The 27,148-nt window shown below is 40.9% G+C and overlaps 1 protein-coding gene across 8 annotated transcripts in view; it reads left to right on the top strand.

Moving 5' to 3' along the window:
* Positions 1-27,148, top strand: part of MYO9A (myosin IXA) — a 163,264-nt gene that overhangs the window by 64,306 nt on the left and 71,810 nt on the right. For 7 of the 8 annotated variants that reach the window (XM_054078255.1, XM_054078253.1, XM_054078257.1 and 4 more), the window contains exons 4-9: positions 1,388-1,450; positions 1,878-1,977; positions 4,753-4,809; positions 9,286-9,383; positions 11,391-11,517; positions 16,343-16,432. In XM_054078255.1, coding sequence (XP_053934230.1) covers positions 1,388-1,450; positions 1,878-1,977; positions 4,753-4,809; positions 9,286-9,383; positions 11,391-11,517; positions 16,343-16,432 — 535 coding nt within the window. The remainder of the gene's footprint in view (positions 1-1,387; positions 1,451-1,877; positions 1,978-4,752; positions 4,810-9,285; positions 9,384-11,390; positions 11,518-16,342; positions 16,433-27,148) is intronic. The other variant, XM_054078252.1, reaches the window with a different exon arrangement.

Here is a 27,148-nt window from a genome sequence, read left to right as displayed (position 1 = left end):
CCACATGGCCTCTAGAAGAACTTTCCACCTGAATTATTCCATGAAAGTGATGTTTTTGGTTTTTTTTTGGCAGGGTAGGCTGTGAGGTAGGGGAGGAGCAGGAAGGAGGGATGCTTATAATAAGGGAAATCCCAGGGGAAGAGCTGAAATGCCAAGGGTGGTGGATGGGATCCAGGTTGCCTTACAGCAGTGTGCCAAGCTGCTGCCCAGAGGCGTGAGGGGGAGCTGGGACACTCTGGTGCTTTTTTCACTATCTCATCTGTTCAGCGAGCCTGTAGTCAATGGCATGGCTTGGAAAGTTAAAATTTGGAATAAACAAGAATAAACCTTTTGGGGCACATCACACAGAGGAGAAATACTGCTTTGCTGGCTGTCTTTCTTTACTCCTCCTATCCAGCAGGAGCATTCCGTTGACGGCTGGGTATGCTGTTTCCAGTAGTCACTTGTAAGAGCTGCTGTAAGATTTGTCACAAAACCTCTGCAGCGCATCCAAGTGATTTGTTTTACTTTATTTTTTAGGGAAAGCAGGGGAGAATTGCTGAGGTGCAAGTAATAAATGAGTCTGTCCTCCCATTTGGAGGCTGTGGTGGAGAAGTGAGAGTAGAAGCACCTCTTTGTCCTACCATGCCTAAGGTTCATTGTGTTTCCTGATTCATACGTGGCTGCTAATGTCAGTGCCACGTCACTGAGCGTCTGTAGCTGGAAAAGCACAGCAAAATCGCCAATTATAACTCCAGTTCCGAAATCCCTATCATTACTGGTCAGTATTGTTTGGAAGAAAAAACCTGTTGAAGCTTGTTTGAGCTCTACTAGCTTGAAAAAAATATTTAAGATGTAAATTAAACGTTTGTTGTGGAGGTTCTGAGGATAAAATGTAAACTCCAATAAGGAGCTTTTGCAATTGCTTGTTTTTTGACCATAGCCACAAGTTAATAACACAATTTTTTGTTGAGGAGTGGCTCTTCTGGAAGAGGGAATTGGGATTTGGGGACTGATACTGCGGCTAAATCTGATCATGCAGGCTTTTGCACCCAGATAAATTCCTTGTGTCTGCAAGCAATTTTATTTTGCTGGCCTTGGATTAAATAGGTATGGGAGATTCTTCGTTGCTGTCAACATTTGCCGCTGCACTCCCTGCCCATAGGCTAACGCATCTGAGATCATGTTTTTCATATCCAAGTTAGTGTTGGCTTTGTATCAAACCAAAAAAACCTCAAAAGCCAAACATAATATTGGGCTTGTTCTGCCTAGGAAGAAATTTATATAACTAAATGAAATAAGGCTGGAACTTTTTTGTGTGTACTGAGACTGAAAAGTCCTGGTAAAGCTGCGTTCATTTAAATTGAATATTGGGTCAATGAATAATGCTTTTATTTTTTCCTTGCAGAGCTTATGTTGAGAAGTACCTTCTGGAGAAATCCCGGCTGGTCTATCAGGAGCACAACGAACGGTGAGTGCCTTGGTTTTCCTTACAGGGTTGGTTTTGACTTCTGCGTGTGCTGATAGCGTGGCACAGGTAGCTTAATCCCTGTGTGAGGTGGCAGGAGGGGATCAGGATTTTCATGCTCCTAATCCTGTGCTTCAAGAAGAAATTATGCATTTTTTATTTTGGAAAACTTGACGATGTTAGCTAGGAATTCTTATGTATATTCTAGGACAGTGGATGTCCTTGGATGGAAAAGAGAGATCTCATTCTCTATTATTTTATTTAATCTTTTACATCACTGCAAGAGGCTGTGGGCTGTTTCTAAACAATATTCAGGTCTGAATTTGGAAGGTGGAAAATGAGGTTATGAGATTTACATGCGCTTCTCTGCTTAATGCTGCTGTTTATTTTGAAGTCTTAACATCTTTTTTTTTTTTTCATTTGCTACCAGGAACTACCATGTATTTTATTACCTCCTGGCAGGAGCGAGTGAGGAAGAAAGATCAGCATTTCATCTGAAGCAGCCTGAGGAATATCATTACCTCAACCAGGTGGGAATACTCTGCAGGAATACAATACACAGTCTTGCCTTTTCTATCACTGATATGTGATGCTAATAAAGAAGACGTGGAATAGTGAAAATGGGTTGTCTTCATGCTTTATAGGCAGCCTTGCATTGTTGGAAATTAATCTACATTGGCCACCTGAACAGCTGATAGTATGAAAAAAAAATAGAGTGTTTGCAGGTTTTGTCCCCTGGCTTGGATATGTTCAATCTATTGTGATTTTAATTGTTGAAGGGAGAAACAGTTATAGTTTACCTGTTACCTGTGTGAATGTCACTCGCTCATTAACATCTGTCTGCTTTGGAGGGGAAGAGGGGAAAATGCGTAGTATGAGTAGCTGTTCAGGGTGTAACATCTTGCATGAGGTAGTCCTAATTGTGTAGTTTCATAGCTGGCTGTTAGCATGATTCTTTGAATTTAACAATATAGTAAGTTTAATATAAATATAAACACAGCAACTATTGAAAATGTGTGGATTAAAAATGAGTGAGATACTACCAATGGCTGCCTGAACTCTCACTTAAAAACAAAATCTTATTTACCTCAGCTATTTAAGAAGCAGTTGCCCACTGACGCTTTTGAATAGGCGCTTTACAGCTTTCTGTCCACAAACAAAAGGGAAAAAAAAAGGAATAGGAATATGTGGAAAAGTTAGATTAGTTATATTAGTATATGGTGTAGGTCACATATTGATTTTAACTAATTGCAATTTTCTTGGAGCTGAAACGTGATTAGCAATAAAGAGTGGTTTAGCCCACAAGTTGGAGAGCAATTTGTACGTGCGTGGAACCCAAATAGCCTTTAGTCTTTCTATAAATAATAATATAAATCCAGTCTATCTCTCAATTAACTGGGGTTTTTAAAGATAGCTTTAAAGTGGGCTCTGAAAGCCGAAATCTATTGTAATGTTAACACCCACTCTGAACAGGATTGGGGAAATTTGCACAAATGAGTAACATTTTAAGAGCTGGAGGCTTTTCACTTGCTGCCTTTGTGCCTCAGGCGGTGGTTGGAGAACGTGGTGTGATCTTCACGACCATCTGTGCCGCTGTTTTACAGCGGGAAAGTGCCAAGATTGTTTGGATCAAATGTTTTGTCAGATTCACAAGTTTTGTTGGGCAATCTGATAGTTCTATGTTAGTCAAAAACATTGCCTTTAATTATAGTCCTTCTTTTTTTAATAGCAGCTTAACATTTAAGGGCATTAATATTTAAAATAAAATAATAAATGCAAGGATGTGTAAAGTGTAGATCTAATAGGAACGTGATAATTTAGGTTGAAACATTTATTTGAATCTAAATTAGGATGCTGTGAGCAAGTAGGCTGGAGAAATGATGCTGGGGTACATCCAGCAGAGACAGGGAGCAGACTCTGGGCTTGACTGTGCACAGTGTATGGACAGTAGTGACACTCTGAATTTTTAGGGCTTTAAGTATCATAATTTTTAAATTTTTTATAGTTAGTGTTAGAGAGATGATTTAGCACTGATAACTATGAGAAAATGGCTCCTTTAGATGTGTTCAGGGCATTGTTTCATGTTAAGACTTTCTCACAGTGCGCCAACAGCTTTCCTGTGCCCTATAGGCAAGGGGAAAAAGGAAAATAAAGAGAGAAAAGGAAAATAAATGAAATGGAGAAGTAGTGAAAAGAAACTTTGGAAAAATAAAAGACAAAAGTAATAAAATGACTGCTGAGCATTCGTAGTAACTTCTTAAATGTGTCCTAGAGAAATCCCTGCGTTTTTCAAAGGAAAAAGGTACATTTCTGAGCTTGTTCTAAGTGCTTAACTAAAAATTGCATATTAAAATTGAAAAGCTATAAAATATTGAACCGGGCCCCTTCAGTGAAGGACTGACTCATTCCTTTAGTCGAGTGTCATTTTCTTTCTCCCAGGTTCCTCAGCTCTCGTTGTTTTATGCAAAACAAATGTGCATTTTGCATTGCAGATGAGAAATAATCTAGTCAGATATTTCATCGAAATGTACTGTTATTTTGTTCATCTGCAGGGAGCAGGTTGGAAAAAAAACGATTTTAATTGTTTTTAAAAGCAAATTTAAGTTATCCTCGAGTTTGGATGACTTCTACATATCTCATATCAAGGGCAGGTGTACGTGCCCTTCCATGCCCTGCACCTTGCTGAATGTTTTCTGTGCTGGTTATTCACAATTATCCATTTTGAAATCAGTGATTTGCAGGATCGGATTCTTACTTGAAGTCCGTCAAGACCTCTGGTGTCATGTGTGTGTCCCTTGGCACTTCTCACCAACACATGCTTTGACTTCTCTTGACTCCATCTCTGTCTGATTAGGAAAAAGATACAATTTCCTAAAAAGCTTTCAAGTGCTGCTTTCGTATTGGTCAGAGAATCACACTTTTGCAGCACTTAACATGTGTCTTGAGCAGAGAGTAGAAACAAACTCTGCTCTTCAGTGTGGTTTTCCATCAACAGCTCTTCAGCTGTAGGTAAACCAAAGGTCTCTCCAACTGTGGGAGAAAAAGAAAAGGTCTTAAAGTGCATTAAAACTTTACCGGATGAGAGGGCCCTGCTATGTTGAAAATGCTGTGTGCAGGAATCAGAGTGCCATGAATTCAAAAGCATTATAAATATTACCTTAGAACAATAAAAGTGAGGAATGACTATACAGAATAACAACCAGCGTTTTACTTGGAAAGCTGATGTTGCTGCTCTGGTTTGAGAGCAGGTAGTGGGAGTTATTCTTGGTCTGAACACTACTTAACCTGGTCTGCCTTGCTTTCAGATGACAAAGAAACCCCTCAGAGAGAGCTGGGATGATTATTGCTATGACTCTGAGCCGGTCAGTACAAGTACCTGCGTCTTCTGTGTTGCTGGTGCAGGGCTGCTGCTCACTTAAATTCGTTAGGTGCACCAAGACATGATCAGAAAATGAAGCCAAATTTGGTTTAACCTATTGATTTACCCCTCTTCTGCCTTGCTTGTGACAATACAAATACTTATTCCTTCGCTCTTTTTTGGTTCCTTCCATCTGGAAAGCTTCTTCAGCAGTTGGATATGGTCACCTAGTTTTAGCAAACTGGTTTTTTTGTTCTTTCTTGATGTAATACATCGTTTATGGAAATTTTGATATGGCAGCAATGTGACAATTGAAATTCCCTTCTTATAAAAAAGCTAATCAGTCTCTCAAAGCCCTAAGAGATGCATCAGTTATAGCAGATAACTGCTATAGATGATGGTTATAGCAGAGTATCTGCTCTCTAACTTCCGGGGAGGGGGGCGGAACAAAGACAAACCAAAGCTGTTCCCCCAAAACATCTGTGAGAAAATCAAATCCTGATATTATTTGGAATGCAAAACCAATTCCTTCTGCTAAATGTTTCTGCTGACATGATTATCCTTTCCACATGGATTGACCCAAAAAGGGAACGGTTAAGCTTCTCCCCCTTCCCCTGCTTCTCCTGTGTATTGGAGATGGTGGCTTCAGCTGGGGATGTGCTTTAAGTGTCTGTGTCCTCTGGTGGTCTCTGTTGGTTTTGTCTTGCATGAGGAAGCATGTTTCAGATCAGCTGCACGTTGTTTCTGCTAATTTTGCAGCATGCTTAATGGTTGCCAAACTCTGGCTGATGTGTCTGGAAGAGTAAGACAATATCTATGAAGATGTTGGGTTTCACTCTGGCTGAACAAGACTCTTAACAGCAAGATTTTGGCTGCAAAATCCTTAGGAAGGAAGGGGACTCTAACCTTCCAAGGCTTAAAAATGTCGAATATTGTATAAGCATCCTTAGTACGTTGGCATTCTTAATCCATCATCATCTGTAGAGGTCCTACCACAGCAGGGAGTGCAGAGTGGATGCTTTTCTATAAACCTTACTACAGTGTGGGTTACCTTACTTGCTTTAGGAGTGGGTTAGGGCAATTTTACTGGAGCAGTTAAAATTAAAACAAACCCTAGATCTGCCACGTTCTTGTGCAGGGGCCAGTGATGATGCCCTGCCAGCTCCAGAGCTTGGGACTGACCCTGTTACACATTCCTGTTTTGCACAGAAAAGCCTCATGTCATTACAATTTGCTATTTGTCTGGTATTTTATTTTGCTCAGGGTCGTTTTCTGTGGTGCTGATGGTAAATCACATCTTTGGTTGATGATTCAGTCTGAAGCGTAGCCTGGACCTCTCCTGATAACCACAGACCCAACCTGCTTCATATGTCCACTTGAAAAAGAAACTATTTAATATATTGCCTTTAAACTTCCATGGAAATCAATGGATCACTTCACCGTGATGATAGTAGGCAGGGGACTCACTTTTACTGGGAAACTGATTGATGACGGAATATTAATGACGAGTTTGGTCTGTGGGCATTGGCTTTGTAACGCTTCTCTGCCCTAATATCAAGGAAACTTCTTTTTTTTTATAATTATCATTCATTTATCGTCCATTAGGAAACAGTATAGAGCTGAAACACTACAGAGAGCATCTGCTTTTAAGCAGATAATTTGCAAAAGGCCTTTCCATGCGGATTAATGAGTTTGGCAATTGTTATGTAAATCGTTAATTAAATTGCCTTTGGCGTAGATTGTGCTACTTTTGAGTTGTCTGTGGTATTTTGCTGTCGACTCGTGACTTAATTTTGGATGAATGATGCCACAAAATTAAATTGTCTCTTGGAATGTGGAGTGCCCCTTCGTATCTTTGAGCAAAGTTTTTAAAAAGACTTATTTGTGGAATTTGAGGGTATTTTATTATCCTGCAGACTCCAGATCCTACCGTAGTGGGTGTGAAAACTTCTCCAGGTTCCCCGCAGAGCATGTGTAGTGGCCGAGGAAGTCAGTTGGGCAGTGTTTGCGCTTAGGAGGGACGACTTCTTATCCTGATAGGTTATGGTATAAATAATTGCGTTGCTGATGTCTGCTGCTCTTACTGATAGGTAGTATAGATGTCTTTGTTGCATTCTGTTGGGTAAAAAGTACAAACACCGTATACATCTCTCAAAATGGATAGTTGTCAATCATTTGTTAACAAAATTAAAAGTGTCACTCTTCTAATGCACATTTCCTAAGAACACACAAGTGTGTTATTGTCTTGTTAAGTTTAAACCCTTCATTCACTGATGCTGTGCATGGTTTTAAATGGTTCTACTGTTCCACATCTCTAAATCCACATTGTCTGGGCAGTATTAAGTTGTTGTCCCTGAGGACCATTGATAAAAACATTTCCATTTTCTTGTCCGGTTGAACTTCTCTAGCTTGTAGTCAAGGGGATCGGGCATTTGTGCAAGTGGTCTCCTGTGTTGAAATAAATATCTTAATTAAGAGTTTTCCCCTATAGAAATACAGAATCATAGAATGGTTTGGGTTGGAAGGGACCTTAAAGATCATCCAAGTCCAACCCTCCTGCCGTGAGCAGAGACACTTTCCACTGGATCAGGGTGCTCAAAGCCCAATCCAGCGAGGTCTGGTTGACATGCTGGAGGGAAGGGATGCCATCCAGAGCGACCTAATCAGTAGCTATGACTGTAATGATGCTATGGAGAGTAGGATGAAGAACATCACTGATACATTTGTGATGCTTTAAATGTGGATAGGTGCTGTAAGACATGAAACTGCTACCGTAAAATAACTTCATTCTATATATTCTGTATTTATGATTTATTCTATGTTCTGTCAATGAGTACAAGTGGCTTTTCAAGTAACAGTCATCATCCTGTGACTACTTGGTACCTGTTTGATGATGTTCACTGCAAGAATTCACATAAACCTTTTTAGTGCAGAAAATACTTGTGCAAAAGTTTGTGCAGACTTGCTCCTGTGGTAAATACAATTTACAGACAAATGTCCCAAAAACTATGTGGATGCAGCTGCTTAATTAATTGTCACTGCAACTGCGGCTATGGTTGTTAACTAACATACCTAGATTAACTTGTAGGAAGTCTCTATTTCAGTTCTAGCAAAATACATTAAAATAAAAATTTTGATTCAGAAAACAGGAATTTTTTATAGGCTGCAATGGGAAAAAGTATTAATTATGGGCTATGAAGAGAGAGAGAATAATCGAAGATCCACAGGGGGACCACGGTGAGCCAAAGTAGAAGGAACTTGGAATTAATAGTTTATATACCCATTTAAGGAGCATTTATGTCCCCCAAATACTGTGCAGGAGAATATTAATTTGGTCCAGAACATCACCGAATTTACCTGGAAGTGTCAATGCCTGCTGTGAGGATGGGGATTGTCTGAAAAATTAAACTACTCAGACACATTAGCCTCCAATAAATATAAGATGTAGTAGATTTCAAGTTCTCCCAATGCTTGCGTTTTTTGAAAGCCTCTTAGTAGTTAGAATAAAATTAGTGAAAAATACATTTAAAGCTTTCCCTTTCTTATGCAGGATTTAATTCACTGAGAGTTTACTGTGATTTCTGTTTTAAAACTCAGTTCTTCTCTTTAGTTGTAGGAACTCCCAACGGATCAGCACTTAATGTGGAATAAACTGGCCATAAACATGTAACATATTTCGCCTTGTCATTAATGCACCCCAATTTTGTGTGCTAATTGACTCACAATAGCAAACTCTTGCTATGCTGTTAGAATGGTGCGACTCACTTCTTGCGTTAGAGGTTAAGCCTAGGGAATAAGGATGTGACTCTAGGAAAAATCAGCCATAAATGTTATTCTGGAAGAGGCAGAGCAATGTAGTCCTCGCTGAGGTCCAGGCTATTCAAACCAAGGTGCTTGTGGTGGAATGTAGTGTCCTTTGAAAGACAGTCTCACTGTGTTGGATAAAAATGTGATACAGAGAAAAATGTTTATTTATACAATAAATAATTATGTATTCAAATTTGCACTCTGGTTGGCTTTTCCAGAAAGTCCCTGTAGAAGCAGGTTCTCCTAAACGGTTTGATATAAAAAAACCCATTACAGCCCAACAACTTTAAAAAAGCATATGTAAAAAAAAAAATAATTTTTAATTGTGTGTCCTTTTCCTAATGTTTAAGGAGACAAATTCTGCCTTGCCACTGGGGCTAATCTTGGTCTTTTATTGTATTGCATAAGTGTTTCTTGCTGTATCTGCTATGGTGCTGTGAATCCCTCTGTCCCTGGACTGATTGTTGGAAGTAATTAGCCACAGTTATTCCCTCTAACATCAGTAAGACCTCCTGGATATCTCATTTCCCAGTGCCAGATTGGAGATGTTCTAGTTGCCAATGAAAGGCATGGAGATCACTAAATGATATTTATGAAGTGTTTGCTTGGCCATCTGGACTTGTTCTGATCTTAATTTCTTTCAGCGCGTAATCTTTCTGTTTGAACCTAACAGGACTGCTTTTCCGTGGAAGGGGAGGACTTGAAGCATGACTTTGAGCGGTTACAACTAGCCATGGAGATGGTGGGGTTTCTTCCCAAGACTCGCAGACAGTGAGTTTACTTTCCATAGTTCTGAGATTGTATTGGTTAATATAACCTCTTGTGGTCAGTGAGATAATTCACCTTGAGCTAACATACCTGTTGCGTTCTACGTCGCTTGTCAGTCTGATGGGAAGGAATAACTGCTGAGACGCTGGAACAAGGTTGCCCAGAGAAGTTGTGGATGCCCCATGTGGGTGTAAGTGTTCAAGGCCAGGTTGGATGGGGCTTTGAGCACCCTGGTCTAGGGAAGGGTGTTCCTGCCCAGGGCAGCGGGTTGGACTGGGTGAACTTTACAGGTCCTTTCTGACGCAAACTGTTCTATGAATAATGAGACTTGACCATTCATGGAACAAAGGAGTAAACAAAATTTCAATTTATAAACAAAATATGCTCATCATGACTGTAGTTAACGATTCTCTTTATGCAAATAGAGCATTGTCGGGAAGTTGGCACCTTGAAGTACTTCATTTTCCAGCTGTTCATGAATAGTCGTGCCTTGCTCTGCATATCGTGAATCCAGATCCTGGTTTAATCGGAAATTCTGATTATTAGTCATCCTAATTAGTCTTTCGCATACAATTTTGGGTTCTGTGGAGTCATCTCCAGCTGGCCTTCTTTCACAAATTCACTGGAAGTGCTGGTTGAAAATCTGGACGTGTTAGTTGGGTTGAATACCACCTTCTACTGACTGTGGGAATTACGTGCTTCGTGTGAGGGTTGTCTTCAGCCAGACCCACAAAATAAAATAATTCCTCTCATGTTGATTGTTGGCTTGAAAGGGTTGGGTAGATTTGAATGAGTTTGACAAATGTGTTATTAAGGTTAGTAACAGGCATGGAAAAAACGACCTCAAAGTGAATATGATTTTGATGTTACGCATATCGCTGAGAAACACATCAGTAGCTGGAAAACAATGAGAAAATTTGTACTTTTTTGAGTCGAAATGTTAAAATAATAATTTAATGAACGTGGTTCCTTTCTGTCTGAAATCCTGGAGGCTTACAGGGAATAGAGAATTATGCATTGTACTAATGGCACCTGAAACACTATTCATCACCTCGGGTCACTGACATTTAAGGTGCCAACATTTAAATAGGGTTGTTTTTTTTTGCAGCTGGGTGGATCTCCTACTACTCTTTTAAGCACCGTTTTCCTTGCTTTTAAACACATATCTGAGCCAGCAGTTAAAAGCCTTTAACTGTAAATACTGCCTGCCCTCTGCTCCAACAAGTTTTCACCCAGCTGAGAATCTCTCTCATAGGCTCCTCCTTTATTCCTCACTTGTAACAAATCAAGTATGAAATTAAGACTGCTTTTTCTCCATCTGTTCTGCGCACATGAACAATAAAGTCTGTTTAAGTCAGCCATGACTCGGTAGTCTTGGAGCTCCTTTTCTAGAGATGTGAGGTTTTCTTTTTAGTGGGGTGAGGATATCACTTAAAAATGATCAAATGACAACAAAAAAGGCTGGATACATGGGAAACATCTTTTCTCTGTCTTAGTTTGCTTATATATTATAAAGCCATTTATGCTTTTTTGTATAGGCTTTGTACCTGGGAGTAGATCTGAGAAGGTGATAAATACATGTGCCAGAGGACAAGGAAGGATCACCAGCATAGCTTAGTCCAGTCTCCCCTTAAGTTAGGCAATTGCACGGTAGATATTTCATCTGGATATCTAGATTACTTGAGGTTTTCTTTTTTGCTTATAACGTAGGATGCCATTTTATAACCATGGATTTGATGTGTTCAGTAGTATTCAAGAAAGCTGTACCAATGCCAGTTTGGTACTTGACGAAGTGAAAATACTTGTGTCATGAGGCAAATTGGATGCTTCATCTGAGCATCATTTTTGAGGAAATGTGGAAATTTGAGGCATAAACTGCTTTGTATTGAAAATTAGAGGAACAAGTGAAATACAAAGATGGCACTTGGATGTTCGGGGACGCGGTTTACTTTTTCATCAGGTTTATGAAAAAAGAACTGAGTGAAAGTGACTTCTCTCTCTTTTCTTTAGGATTTTTTCTCTCTTGTCAGCGATACTGCACCTGGGTAACATCCGCTACAAAAAGAAGACTTACCGAGATGACTCCATTGATATTTGTAACCCTGAAATACTACCTATTGTGTCAGACCTGCTGGAGGTAAGCCTTCGCTTTCCATCATCAAGACTTTTAATGAGGTTTCTAACGGTGGGGATTTTTGTTCCAATCTTTAGCTTCAGGTTTAATAGATTGAAAATACTGTTTCTGTGATTAAAGTTTGAAAGATTGCAAACCAGTTCTAGGTGGGATGGAAAGCTGCCATTCAATACAGTAGTTTCTTCAATTGCCCGCCTGCAGCTCCCTCACCATAACTCCCCATCTCTCCTGAACTCTGTTCCAGTATTTGTATAAGAAACTGGAGCCACTGCAAGACTCTTCTGGTTCAAGTGGTGGCTGTAGAAGGTGCTGAGCAATCCTTGCCTGTTTTGCTGTCTGTTGTTACTCTGCCAGCATCTGCACAGGTTGTGTTAGAGATGCTGGAGGAGGGTGTATTAGAGATGCCGGAGGGTGTATCTGATCCTTTTTAGTACCTGGACCTATTATCCATGCATTTATATAGCTCTTTTGTGAACCTCTTGATACTATCAGCTGTTTGAGACGCTTTACTGAAAGCACTCTGTCCTCTCCGATCCAGAAGAAAAGCTGGATGTAAGCGCTGGCTGCCTTATAATCCTCACCTCCCTTCTGCTCCCAAATTACTTTTCAAGATGTTTATCAAATCTGTGGGATCCCTCTGGGAAGATGAAGACAATTTTTTAGTAGAAAAAGAACTTGAGCACACAAATCTCCCACGGACGTAGACACTGGCTCCAAGAGATAACATCATCTATGCAAAAAGAGATCAGGCAAAACTAGCTTAGGACACCTGATAAGTTACATTTACCTTTATTTGCATTGAAGCTCGTTACCTAAGCCTAAAAACTGAATATAAAACTGCTCCATTGAGTGGAGACAGAATTTGCCTTCCTTACTCAATGCGCCATCCAAGGAAATAATTTCCAGTATCAGAAAATGTACACAAATAAAATGTTCCTGCTCTTCTAGTGAAAAAAAAAAAATAGTCTCTCTTAAAGTCAACTGACACTCAATTATTTCTAATAGATTGCATTTGTTAACAAGCCACAAATGAGCCTTTCCAGGCTTTTCCCCAGAAACACGTTTTCCTCAGTTCTACACAATCCTCTATGATTTCTATAGAGGATCTGTGACATTTCCAGTGCCTGCACAGGACTCTACGACCGCTCGATCCATCAGGTAGTTTTGACATCACACTACAGCATGGTATTTCAGCAAAGTTTAAACAAAGGCTGTGAAAAACCTGCCAAAAGCCTCACATAATCCAAACACTATGCCTACTCTTAAAAAAAACCCGAATCGGGGTCTGTAAACGAAACAATGATCTTCAGAGTCTGGCCAAAATCCTACACTGCAGTTTGTTTTTTCAACAAATGCTGCTCTGAATGGTTTAATAAACCAAAACCGTATTGGACAGGGTTGCTGGTATCTAAGAAAAATCAAATCCATAGAATAATAGAATGGCTTAGGTTGGAAGGGATATCCAAAGATCACCTAGTCCAACCCCTCTGCAGTGAGCAGGGACATCTAATCTTCATCTGTTGCAGAGGTGTGAGCCAGAACTTGAGACAGATAGTTTTCTGGATGTTTGAAAGGAAGTCGGAAGGAAAGGTTCAGATGTTTTTCAAGAAAAAATGATAGCCATCTGAATGTTTGGGAATGGCCTGAAGCTCCGCCAGGGGAGGTTCAGGTTGGATATCAGAAAAAAATTCTTCACAGAAAGAGTCATTGGGCGCTGGAACAGCTGCCCAGGGAGGGGGTCGAGTCGCCTTCCCTGGAGGTGTTTAAGGAACGGGTGGATGAAGTGCTGAGGGACATGGTTTAGGGAGTGTTAGGAATGTTTGGACTCGATGATCCAGTGGGTGCTTTCCAACCTTGTGATTCTGTGATTCTGTATTTTCTGTTCTTCCACACCAGGCAGCTTCTGAACGAGGAGTCAGCACTGTAATCCCTTTCTCAAATATAGGAAGAGATACAAAATATGATGTTTTCTTGCTCTCAAGTTGGAAATAGTTAATTTTCCTTCAGCTGCTATAACATAATACCCTAGCATTACTGGAGAAGCAATCTCTGCCTGCCTTGGCTCCAGCCCAGCCCTTGTAGGAGCCCGCCAGCTGTCTGCTCCCCGCCACGCTCCCCTGATGTTTATAGCCATGGCCGCACTGCCGGTCACCCTTTGCTGGGTTTTAGAGCTCTCGTCATCTAGCCCTCTCAGCATTGGTTTGACTTATATGCGGCAGTGAAGTCTCGAATCTATATTTTGTCCCTGTAGTTAAGATATAAACTCCTATGAGCTCTGAAGCTTTTTTTAGGAGAGAGACTAGGACTTGCCCTCCAGCAACAGAAAGCAAAAAATCCATGAAGTGTAACTTTGAAGTGTAGTTCCCAGGACACAAATTAAAGAAATTGTGTTTTCTTGTTTGCAAGTCTGCTAGGATGGTCTGGTATTTATTTCAGTGTATCAAGATCACTGGAGGAGGAAGCATAAGGTGTACACGATGGGGCAGCTACAAGTACCTCCGTGCAGCAGGTGTCGTTTGTCTTCGGTGTGTATGGAGTTTCTTTAGAAAGCTCCTGTGGCTCCTCATTGGCATCACGAGGCAGCTGCCTTCAAGCTGTGACTTTAAATGAAAATTAGGATAGTTTGGCTGTACCCATGATGTTGGCTCTCAGAGGTGATGGAGGAATTATGGTCGAACTCCAGTGGGTGCTAATTGCAGGGAGAGACCCAGGGAGCACATTCCCATCCTTGACGAGTATGTTTTTGTGTGAGATAATAGTTCGGACCCTCTGGGTCAGCTCACAGCAGGCCTGGAGATGAAGGATGCACATCTGCAGGTCTCATCCATCAGGAGAGCAGAGGGAGAAGGAAACCCGGGTGAATATTGGATAGGGATGGCAAGAGATGGAGCGGGTAGTTGTTTAAACCGTATAAAACCCTTTTGTTTGCTGATAAATCTGGGACTTGGAAGCATTTGGACTGGCTAGGAATATTGCATTGGACTGTTTTGATTAGTAACCATCTGATCTCTCTGTGTCTTGTCGCCTTTGATAATTAAAAAAAGCCAGTGTGCTGGCTGTGGGTTTACAGCATCCCTGAAGTGGGATAACGGATGGTGTCAAACACACTTGTGTTCCAAGCTGTGCAGTAGAGGGAGGGCGGCTGATGTTCCTGCAGTCAGAAGCTGTGGGAAAAGTGCCTGTGTTTTGCCTGCAGAACTGAAATGAAAAAAAAAATTACCGTGTTGCTGAATGTAGAGGAATAGAAAACAAATGTGAAAACTTGCTGTGGGTTTCCAGGTGAACCAGAAGGGTTTTTTTTTTCCGCTTGGTTTTGAAAGACCAGATGAGATCATAGTAACCGATGGCTCTGCAGTACTTCTGAGGACAAAGGAAATGAACCTCGAGGAGCTGGTGTTTGGTTTCCAATGACATAGGGCTTGCTGGTGGGTGAAGCTCATACACAGGTGACTTGATGTTTTCTGCTTTCCACAGCACAGCAATGAGTTCTTATTTGTGGATGTTGTAGGGAAGATTGCCTAGATAAAAATGTGCTGGAGTTTGTCACAGGAGGCTCCCTGATAATACTTTTGGTAGAAAGAAGTAGTTTTCCATACAGGATGGCATCATTATTACAGTGGTTTGTGAGATTTCTTAGGTTCAGCTGGTTTGTTTGCATTGCTCTTCATGCTAATTATTGGGTTAAACCAGTAAGTCAGAGTACAGAAACCACAAAGTTTCTCATCACCCATGTCAAATTGTAAATGGTTTAACTGGGATTAAAATACGGCCTTGGATGGTTTCAGAGACTTGGATGATGCAGTTCTTCTAGTCTTAAGTAGAGATGTTATCAACAGATCTGGATGGAGTCCTTCAGTCGGGTATAGGCAGCTATTGTAGAGTCTGCCCATAGCTGCTAACTCTGGACTCAGATTTTCACCGGAACTACCGGTTTCTTTTGTGACACTGACATTTAGCAAACAGCCGTGACTCAGAGCATTCAGATCTAATGTATGTATAAGCATTTTCTGGTAGATAATTTATCTAGAGGATATAAAAATAGGAGGGACTTGAATCTGGTTGGGAGAGAGGCTTTCTTCCAGCAACTCATGGCAGGTACCACTTAATTTCCCAGCACCATTTTCCTGTTTGCTGAAGTGTCTTTGTTGACACAACTGATTTTTCTTCTGTGAACTGGTTTCGGTTACAGCTGGTAAGAGATTGTCACTTGATGGAGCTGGCAGCTTCAAGGAGTGGCTATCAGGGGCAAATAACAGAGTAAATATCAGGTTCTTTTCAGGTTTCTTCCTCCTAATTCCCACCACTCCCTGACAAACACCCAACCCCCTCTTCGCTTGTGTGTCTTTTAAACTGATGACACTGTTTTGCTTGTGTATAGAGTTGCTTGTATGATGTCATCTTGACACAACACCAGAAAGTTGACTTATTTTGCTTGTAAAAAGCGTGGAAGGGAGGAACTGCACCAGAAATGAAGGATACCAGTGGGAAATGGCTAGAAATGTGATGACTGAATGCAGAAAATCAAGTTCCCTTGAATACTGTGGTGTTTGGTTTCTGATCCTGGATTTATTTGCTGGGTTGTCTCCTCCCCATGTCTAGCTTGTTCTTATGAATGGAACATTAACTCTCCAAGGGCTGTCAAAAGTGTTTTTTTATTCTAAAAAATATAAATATGTAAATTTAAAACTTATAAAAAGTAAATTTATAAAAATGCTCAATGTGTACATTTTACAATCCTAGATTTAAAACTTATGGTTTTTTTAAAATTTTTTTTGAAAATGTAAATGTATTCATAGAATAGTCATTAACATCAAGATTTTTGTTTTAGGTGAAAGAAGAGATGCTGTTTGAGGCCCTGGTTACCAGAAAGACAGTGACAGTAGGAGAGAAGCTCATCTTGCCGTACAAACTAGCAGAGGTCTGTACATGTTGTTTATTATTAAAAGGGAGACTCTCTGAATGGTTTTGAATGCTTTGAAATGAGTTTGAAATGTATACTTGGCTTTGTTAGTCTCTTTCAGGTTTTGTATATTTATGTAAAAATAAGTAGGTGTTGTAGAAGCTAATGTATATGAATCTAGAAAATGATTGACTCTCCCTTCTACGCCGTTCTTGGAAAGCAGGTTTCCACATTATTCTGTGATAGTCTTTTAAAGCTTTTAATGACTTCCAGTTGTGTAAGTATTCTCCAAAGCAGAATTGCGCATTATTGAGCTTATATGATACAAGCAGTTTTTCTTCAAGTGTAGCGCTGATTCGTCCCACAGCGGAGTGTGGGGACTTAAGTCCTCCAGGAAATTTTTGGTGGAGTCATAAGTGCGTGTGTAAGTCATGGCTCTTGTATGGGAGGAGCCAAGGATCCTCTGTTGGAGATGCCCATTATCTTTTCTTCACACCTCTCACAACCTGGGTCCTCCCATGATGCTTTGGGGCTGCCACAACTCCATCAGCCGCTCTCAAACCTGAGTGTAGTGCGTGTTGCTGCTAACCACAGAAATGGCAGTGCTTGAAACGTTCAGTTTCTCCACTGTGGACTGTTTCAGGATTACAATGTCAGCAAACACGTGGAGGTCTCTAAATATGTGGTTTCCAGGGATTTTGAATTCTGTTCTGTACCTGGTCAACACAAATACTTCTGTTTTCTTCTTGTATTCTGCTCCAGAGTAGATAAACCCTATTCTGCTGCTATACTTGTTTTGGTTGTTTCTGCATCTGATGTTCTTGTATCCCCCGGCTTAAGAGTGTTGAGCATGGCTTCACTCCATGCTCAGTCCCTTGGTTCCCCCTTGTTGTCATATGGTTGTATGAGAATTTGCAACAACTTGAGTAACGCAGTCTGTAGTGTTGCAAATAAGCAAGCACAGGATGTGTTGTCAGCGGGGTCAGCTGTAGATATTTTAATTCCTTTTTCCCAGAAATTAAAAATACCTTTCGCCACTTTTGAGACTGTATAAGCTCAGTAACTGAGCTTTAATCTGTAAGTTAAGTGTTGCCTTTGTGCAAGTCTTGAGTGTCCCATAACAACAGGCACACAAACTTGTACTGCATCTTTGTGATGGATATATAATGGATGTGGTATTTGTATTTTTCTCCTACGTCTTTGGCACAGAATTAAGAAATTGCTAGCACGCTTTTAAATGTAACTGGAGGTTACTTCCCAACAGCTGTGATAATGGAACAACGTGCAGCAATATACCTTTAAGCTACTTCGCTGCAAAACTTGGCTGGTTGGATTAAGCTATTTCTTCTAATATTTTAACCTGGACCACAAGGCTTTGTATTGAAACACTTTGAAACAGTCTTCCCGAAGTGCTCCTTCTGCTGAGGTCGAAGAGCCCCTCTTACTGCCTAGAATGGCTGAGCATTAATTTCTCAAGTGCTTTCCAAAATGCTTTAGGTGATTCTCTGCTCTGAATCTCAAGTATTCACTGACAAAAGTTTGTCACCAGTATCCAGTAAAAGAAATGAAAGATCAGGGTGTGGTGGTTGGCAGGAACTGTGGGGGAAGAGAGAGGAGCAGGAGGCTCTGGTAGGAAAGGTTGATGTAATCTCCATGACAAAAATCATTCTGTAAGTAGCTGTGAATTGTGTTAAGAGCAGACAGGCACCGCCTGTTACTGTCCTTACAACATTAGCATCCCGACTACCAAATTTTGTCTCTGGCAGCAAATTCACCGCTGACTTGCACGTTTGACATGTAGGAGCAGGTTTTGAGGAGCTTTAAATGGAACCTCCTCGCTGTAAGAGGTCTTTTTCTGGTCTTCCCCTGGGTCAGATAGTAGGAAAGGTGACCTAATTTCTGATCCATCTGAATTGGGAAAGAAGAGCAGGATTCACTTGACCTTTCGAGACTTCACCAAGAGTACTAATATCTGATAATCCCACTCATGACTAATTGGACTGTGGCAATGTTGGGAACCAGTGAGCTTGTTGTTCTTCTTGCGTGTTTTACAAAAGAGCATTATAGTTGGCTAAAGTGGATGGAGCGATTGAGGTTTTGAGGAAACTCAGACATTACTGTCCCACCATGAGTCCTAAAAGTCATAGGCAGCTGCCTTTCCTGATAAAGCAATGATGTATGTAGCAGCCGCTTTGTTTCCTAGGTCTTAAAATGCTTGATGTTTTTTCTCATTGCTTGTTAATACACTAAAAGGTTCTGTGGAATTTGTCTGGAAAAGACTGTACTGCAGTGGCTCTCAAAAAGGATTGCAAAAATGTAATTTTGGCTTTTTTACACCATCAAGAAGAGCAGCTTGGATCTACCAAATGCCTTCCAAGGTTTTGAACAGATTCGTGTGGGCTGCCTGCACAGTGAAGCAGTTATTAAATGAAGAGAGAACAAAAAAAAAGGAATTCTAAGAAATTTTATTTGGTTCTAAAACCTGTTGTGTGAACTGTGAGTGGAAATAGTAAATTTTTTGGCTCTGAGAGTGAAGTAGGAATAAGTACTGTTGGGTTTCTACCTTCAGCCTCACTCAGAATAGTGAGGGAGTTTGTTCTTGAGGAGATTGTGTGTCTCCTGGTGGAGTCACCAACTCTGTAGTTAAGGCGCCTATTGACCTGGGTTTCTCGATTGTCTTCTGCCTCTTTATGAGTTTTGGGTTGTTAGCATGGAGTTAGAAGTATGGAGCTTTAATGTGAAATAAACATTCTTATGTAAAAAGTCTTGAGATCTTAGGTACTGTGTAGGTTCTTGAGCTTCGATGATGTTCCTACATGCATCTACTCCATATTACAGACACAGACATCATACTGAGAGTATGGGCAGTTGGACTTACCTGTGGGGGTTCAGGCTTTGTTTAACTTTGTGTTCCACGCAGGGGTTGCTGTTGGCTGATCCCTTTCATCAAATGATGATCAAACACATGGATGACAACTTGATGTAGAAATATTTCCCATGAAATGGCTAATGCTAATGTGATCATTCTGTGCTTACAGTCTGGCTGCTGTGAGGTCTGTAACCTCAGGGTCCTGCTGTGACAAGCGTCGCCCTCTGTTAGTAGTCCTGAACGGGCAGCGGAGACACAGGTGGCCTGGAGTAATTCATTCCTTCAGAGGTTTGGGGGCGTCAGAGCTGAGATTGGACTTTATATAATAAAGTCAAGCCTTTTCTCTTTGGTTTTTCTGAGCTGTAACCCCACAAGCTCATGGAGAGGATGCCTTTGTTGGATTTGCAGTGATGCCACATTCCTCTCTGTCTGCATGCTTGCTTGCTGCCTTGTTATTGTGCGCTGATGAGAAACACTGTCCTGTCCTGTGGTTTGGGGCTTTTTGAAGCTGTGGCTTGAGTGCTTGGCAACTCCTTATTTGAAACATTGTCCTTCACGACAGTTATAAATGTATATCTGACGCTTCCTGCATTTGTTCTGTTCATCTTTGCAGTAATTTGTGTAAAAGTAGATATTGTATTCTGGCAGATTTTGATGCTTTGGTAAAATGTGTTGCAAAATGTCTTTGAGTAGGATTTGTAGGGACAGCTTGCAGCCAGACACCCCAGTGGCCTGAAGCTTACAGTGCTGAAGATGACAGCTGCAATTAGCAACTGTCTTCCCTACATTTATTCATATCGTACTCCTCTACTTGCCACTTTTCTTGATGGCTTTGTTCTCCACGAGTTACTTTGGGCTTTGCCCCCATGGGTTGTGTTATTTTTACATTAGGCAGAAATGTTGGCTTTGTCAGTTCTGTGTTTCTTCTAATAAGTCGAAGACATTTTGAGTCTTGTCTGTGTACAAGTGTTTTTGCTGGATAACTTGGTGGATCTAAGTCAGATTAATGGGTTAGAATGTTAAACTGAAGTCTAGCAAGAAGGTAGGGCTCCAACAAAGCAAACGCACCACCTCCTGTGTGCCAGCAGTTGCCAGTGCTGTCATCTTCAGTTGAGCAAGTTCTTCCCAGCATGTGTGGATTTAGTTTTACTCTTTCACCCAGGAGGTACAAGATATGTGATAGCAGCCCCTGCTGGAGCAGAGCTGTAGCCTGGAGAAGATGTTGTGAACTTGAGCTCCCATTTCAAGTTGCGATCTGTTGTTTCTTGGCTTGTAGTTGGTACCTATCCTCACGGTATTACAAGGATTATGGAATGAGTATGTGATTCTTCAGGAAGACCCTGCAGAGTGTAATGTGCCATCAGTTTTTTTCTGATGATTTAGTAAATAGTGGTGCATTGTTAAGATGATGTGTCTGACCTTGGTATCAACATTCTGGTATGACTCCATGTTGTTGGAGCTACTGGTATTTCAAAAATTAGAGAGAGACTCAAAGAGAGACCTAGTTTTGAAGGGAAACATCAACACTGCTTTGTAGTTGCAACCCTCTTTGCTGTGGCACTGATAGCAAGCGTGAGCTTGATTGTAGACCCCATGCGCCTGCAGCCCTGTGAGGAGAAGCTGACTGTCCACTCCTGGTCTGCATCTCCAGCGGTTGTCGAAATTTCAATGAGCAAGGACACCACATCCATAAATAATGCTTATAGTTATGCCTGGCAGCTGCTGCTTATCTTCAGAGGCGCGCTGGCTTGGCTGCCGCAGAGCTGCCTCCTAGAACCATTCATTTTTCCTTTTATAGTAGCTGGATGGTATTTTAATGCAGTGTTTGAGCTGACTGCATAATTAGGTCTAGTGCTAAGGTTTAGAAGCTTTACGCCATAGATAAACTTAGGAAAAAGGCTGCACAGACATGAAAGACTGCAGTTGCGTTCAGGGTCTACGTTCGTTGTCCAAAACATCTGCTGATGTCTTTATCAGGAGCAAACCGGTGAATTAATGGAGCTAGCAGCAGTTAATGAATTTCCAGAGAAATCATGGTGAATTGGTGCAGGGTAAGGGCAGGGCTTGGTAGCAGCGAGCTGGCAAAGTCCACTTCATTTAGCAAATAACCTGCAGTGGTGCGGAACCCTTGAAAAGAGAAGATTTGACTATGGGAGCCAGCAGAGAGTCATCAGTGATGTGTGGGATAATTAGAGTGTTTTGATTCAGGTCTGTCTTGAATGTTGAGCATCTCTCTGCAGCCACATTATTCTTCTTCCTAATAAGGTAAAACACAACAGGCACATCGATGAAATAAGGAAAAGTGGGTTTTTAATGATAGCAGAACAGTCATGCGCACTGAGGGTTGCTGTTGTCCATCCCAGCTGCCCCTTAAGTCCAGAGCCTGGGCATTCTTTTCACATATTATTGTCTATGTTTTTGCAGTCCTTCTACTGAGGTAAGAAAATTTCCTAAGCCACAATTCAGGTATTTAAAAGAAAAAAAAGCAGACATGCTAAATATTAAGCAGTTTGACTGATGTTTGGTAGGAAACGTGCAGCTGATGACAGGAGCAGACCGCTTCAATCAGATCTTGGTGGAGAACTTGGGGTTTGCTAAAAATCTTTAGCTTGATCCTGCTTGTAATCTAAGCATCATCTCAAGACTAATCTGTGCAAGGAAATACCCTTCTGGGCTACGTCTGTCTTCCTGCTTCTATCTAAATAATTCAAAGAATTTGGTTTTTTTTTTCCATCTCAGCTTACTGTGAGGCTGCAGGTCATTATTTTATGCTTTGACTGCTATGGTCATTTACCTGTCTGAAGTCCATTTCACATCTTGACTCCTGGTTCTCACTCCACCTTCCAGTCACACCAGAGACCAGTCCAGTGTCTGAGCTCCTCAACCATCCCCACCTTCTTTCCATCCCATTTGTTCTGCTTATCAGGCTGTCTGTCACCTTCTTCTTTGTTTTTCACCAGTCTTTGCATTTTTATCGTGTTCCTCATCAGGTGAGGAAGAACTTGTTATCAAAGTAAATACATCTGTTAGTGAATCCTCTTCAACATCCTTCAAGAAAAGTGATTTTTTCCATGATGCCTTCCATCTCTTTAGTTCTATTGGTATTTCTTAAGTGAATGACTTTGCAAAAAGACTTTGTTTTAACAGATCTTCATGATTTTCAGCCATTTGTGACCCAAGGATGTTTTATCCCTAAGGGTTACTTAATGCATTAATTCACACTTTTGGAAGAAGTCTGACATGAAAATGCTCAACAGAAGGGAAAGAAAAGATGTGAGACAACGTCTTAGGCAAAATGTAATCTGATTCTTCCCTTCCTTTAATTTGGAATGCTGTTAAGAGCTGGTTTTTTTTTGATGTGATGAGTATCACCATAAATGTCTTGTATTTAACTTAATTGTAAATGAAAAATTTACTGTACTGTCTTAAACCCAAAAGGAATTGAAAGGGACTGAGATGTATGTCCTAGGAGGTCCCTGCAAAGAGAAGCTGTGGAGCACAAAAAAAAAAGGCAGGTAATTTCCTGCCCCATGGCACTCCTTTATGTTGCGATGGTAAAACCTGGAGTGCAATCATGTTTTTTTTAGTCCCTCTGCACTGTCCTGGCTGTCCCTGGTCCTGGGGATCTGCTGAAACTCTACGCAATGCCAGGATATTTTGAAAAGTTTCATTTTCAGGCTTTCATAGGATATAAAGTGCCATCGTATCTTTGCTGAAATGGCTGTGTAGAATAGAGTATTTTCAGTTGGAAGGGACATGCAGCGATCTAGTCCAACTGCCAACGTGCTAGTGATCTATTTAGCAAGTGCCTGTTGGAGGCAGTGGTCACGTGGCCATGAAAGGACAATGGGACTGTTCTGTGGTGATGTGCAAAGCACCTAAATGGCAATTGAATCTGTGAAATGCTTTTTATTCCACATAAATACACATGACTATAGGTCCATGGGAAATCAGTTAATGATTATTTAGAAAAGCACTTACACGAGTCAGGGCAGATTTGCCAACAAAATGTTTCGATCTCCTGAAAATCTGTTAGGCGCAGAAAACAGCAAAGGGTATTAAGCATTGAACCCTTGGTTTTAGTGTGACAGTAAACTATGACAAGATGGTCCAGGTTTTCCGTCTGCCTTTGCTGAAGGCTGTGCAGCTTTGCTCCATCCTTTCATCATCTCAGATGTCCATTGCACTAGTCCTTGCAGTGGAAGGAGAGTTGGGTTTGTGTTGCTTTAAGTTCAGTAGAAGTCTAGTGAACATCAGCATTGCACTGGATGGAGAAGGGGGAGAGGAGGGAACCTTTGCCCAGGAGCAATGGAGAAGTTGCATTTTGCCCTTCTGGTGGTACAAAACCATTACATATTTTTTTTCGTGTCATGAAGTGTCACTTCACCCTGACCTTCTTTGCCTGAGATGAATTTCTTGCTGATCAATACGAGGCACTCGGCATGTTCATGAGTAACCATCGTAAGATTTTTTATTTCAGACAAAAAGCAACATTGCATTCGTGGCTTAAGCTTGGGGAGAAGGTTTCATTTTCAGCATAGTAGCAGTTAATTGGCAGAGAACCAAGATAGAGAAGCCCTGTGGAACAAACCTTAATGAGAGGAAAAAAGTATTTCATTACGGCAAAGAGCTGAGTGATGTTTCATTAGCTGATGTACTGTAGGAGTACTGTCTAATGCCTTTTTCAGACCATTATAAAGGGAAAAGGAATGGAGTTCCAGGGCCAAATAGTGTAACATTGCCTAAGATGTTAAAGAAAACCCCAAACAAACAAAAGGAAAAGATCATGGTTAAAACTAATCATGAGCATGTAACTGGCTGAAAATCTGAGAGGAGAAAAAGTGGGAAGCAGACAAAATAATTAATGGTGTGAAGAAAGTGGAATGAAAATTCTCAGTCCTGAAGTATGAGGACAGGGACACTTAATGGAATAGAAAGTAATAAAACTGCTGGAAGCACCTACTTATACCAAACCCCATTAGCTTAGGAGACTCGTTGTCACCACAGGTTATTAGCATCAGGAGCTTAGCAGGATTCCTTTGAAGACCTGGTATGTTGATTGAGTGTATTCAAAATTAACAGAAAATTATTAATAGAATAAAAGTGAAACCCCCTTTTAAGAGCCAAGCAAGCGTCTCTCCTCCAGGACATGAGGGCAACCTGTCAGTGTAGAACTTCAAAAGAAACTTTTCTATGAGATTAGGTTTCTTGGTTTTCCCTTCAACGTGCAAGGAACAGCTGTGTTTGGTGACAGAAAATGGATGAGATGAGACTAGTGCTTTTATCGAACTGGTGTCCTTCATGTGTTTCTCCATGGGATGCAGCATCCTTCCTTTATTAGGAGGACCAAGTCCATGAACATTGGCTCTTTTATTTAACTTCTTTTGATGATTTTTTCATGTGATGGCGTGATTATATGCCCTAACATTTCCATGAAGCGGTACATGGAATTTGATGCTGAGATCTGAATGAACAGAGCTTGTGTTTAAAAGGATCTCCCAAACCTGCAGAACTTCATGGTTGACAACATACACCAGAACCTGGGAACCCACATGTGCAAAGTTGTTACAGTTATTTTTCTCTTCTGTGCCACCGTGGAAATTCTTGTGTGTTAGCTGTGTTCATACTATTTATTTGGCACTAATATCTGGGGAAAACAAGGAACATTCAGATTTCAAGATTTCTGAGTCCAAAATAAGGACTGTAAGAAGGGAAATGCTGACTTTCCATTGACTGTTCTGCCCATAATCAACCTCTCCGCTCCAACTGCACTTTGTCATTAAATCCATTCTCAACTCTTTAAAGACTTCTTTTAATTACATCTGATTGCTGAGAAGACACTTTTATTTCAGAGTGCCTTTTGTTACTTACATTTAGGCTCAACTCATGTGAAGAGATTTATAGACATGGAAATGAACCATTCTTGGGTGAGCAAGTCAGTTCTTTCCATGCAGGATGCAGTTTTGGTCCAGTTGCTTGGAATATGGGACTTCTCAGTTAATCTCAATCTGGATAAATGTAGATTGATTTCTTCTCAGCCTGAGGCTGTTTGTCAACACTTGGTGTAGGAGGAGGTGTAGAAGCTCCATGACTGGACAGGGTCTGTTGCACAGATTTTTACCTCTACGGCTGTAGCAGACGGGGTGTGACGAGACTCTTTGAGGAAGCTTGCCAAGAAAAAAGCCCGTAGTGAAGATGATGAAACACTGGCAGAGCGAGATTTGTAGTGTCTTCTACTTGGAAAGGGCCAACAGAAAGTCAGGATTTGGCTGTAGAAGCTCAAGTGCTATTATTGGCAATGCATTGGGCTTCACGATAGGAATCCTGGTACGTTGTGCCTGTAAACTGCTGAGTGAATTTCCCTAAATGTAGCCTACGGGTTCCTCCTCAGGTCAGGTCACAGATCTACTTCTTGTGCCACTAAGTAACCTATTAACTTATTTATGCACTGGTTTCACTGTGAAAACATGGACTGAATAGGATCTCGGTTCATGCTTTTGATATTATAGAACAGGCTCTGGATGAAATAGAGGGAGGAAAACACTTCTGGTTGGAAAAAAAGTGTTTGAAATCTTTGCCAGTGGCAGACCCTTCAAATTTGGCTGCCTCGCGACTGTTCTTCTGCAGCTCTTTATGGGTGGGGTCATGATTGTTCTATGTGAGCATCTTTCAGTAGGGGCTCTCCATGGCATCCTTTCCACCAGAGAAAGAAAGAGAAATGCAGAGAAGGGAACCACCACGGACTTGTTTTCTGGAAAAGTTTTATTTCAGGATGAGAGATGTGGGTTTTTTTTCTTTTTATTTGTTACAGATGATATTTTCTAACCAAATCAGAAGGATGAAGGCTTTGCCTGAAATCTTTTTAGGAAGATGATGCTGGTAACCACATGGCTCCACAGTTGAGATTTTGAGAAAATTGCTAACAAGATTTTTGTTGGTTTAGTTTGGTTTTGACTGTAGCCCGGATGCCTTCTTCTGAAAAGCATGACCACAGCGTATAACAGATATTCAGCTATGATGTGACAGTATAATAGATGGAGTCTTGTGAAACGTCTCTAAAAATAACTAGTAGGCAAGCTGTAATCTGTGATGGGGATGACGGGTCTCCCATCTGTCCTTTTCCAAGTCCTGCCTACCGCTAGCTGAGATACAAAAGGTGGGTCCTTGACACATAAAGTAGATGATCTCGTTTCAGATTTTCCACTTCATTTTCCCCATTTACATCCATCTAAAGACAGGAGGATGAGTAAGGAGGGGGCAGGTCGCAGAAGCAGGCAGACATTTCCCATGTTATTCCTCAGGAGTCGTGTTAGCACAAGAACAGCGTGAGCCATTTCAGTGGGAATGCGTGAGAGATTGGGAGCAGAGTAAGGAAGAACATTTTAACTCATGACGAAAGCAGAGCAATATTAAAAATGTTTTTAAGGATGTTTAAAAAAAAGATTAATGGTTTCTTATATCCTAGAGTAGCAGTTATGCTACTAACTCTGAAGGACTTCTTTGTCCACCTGATGCTATATTGACCCAAGAAGATCGTCTTTCTGGACAAACCCATTGATTTGACTTCTCCTATTGTTGGCTGGGATTCTGAAGGATGTTGACATGATGTGGAAGAGCTCCTAAAAATAGCTTTGAGTAGCATAGACTGGCAGGTTGGAGATGGACCTTTGTCCAAGGAAGGTGATTATTGAAGGTACATTGAATTGGTCCAAGGAAGGTGGCTGTGGAAGGGAGAGCACAAGAAGAATTAAAAAAGAAATAAAAAAGTGTTTGATATGTGAAGTTGGAAACTAGTACCAAAAAACCTTTCTGAATCTGAGAACTTTATAACTGATTCAGTGAAAAAATTTTGCGATGCCTTCTTG

Source organism: Cuculus canorus, chromosome 12 (assembly GCF_017976375.1).
Source record: "Cuculus canorus isolate bCucCan1 chromosome 12, bCucCan1.pri, whole genome shotgun sequence".
In the NCBI taxonomy this organism is placed as follows: domain Eukaryota; kingdom Metazoa; phylum Chordata; class Aves; order Cuculiformes; family Cuculidae; genus Cuculus; species Cuculus canorus.
The sequence above is the reverse complement of the archived record's forward strand: the minus strand, read 5'-3'. Positions and strand labels throughout refer to the sequence as shown.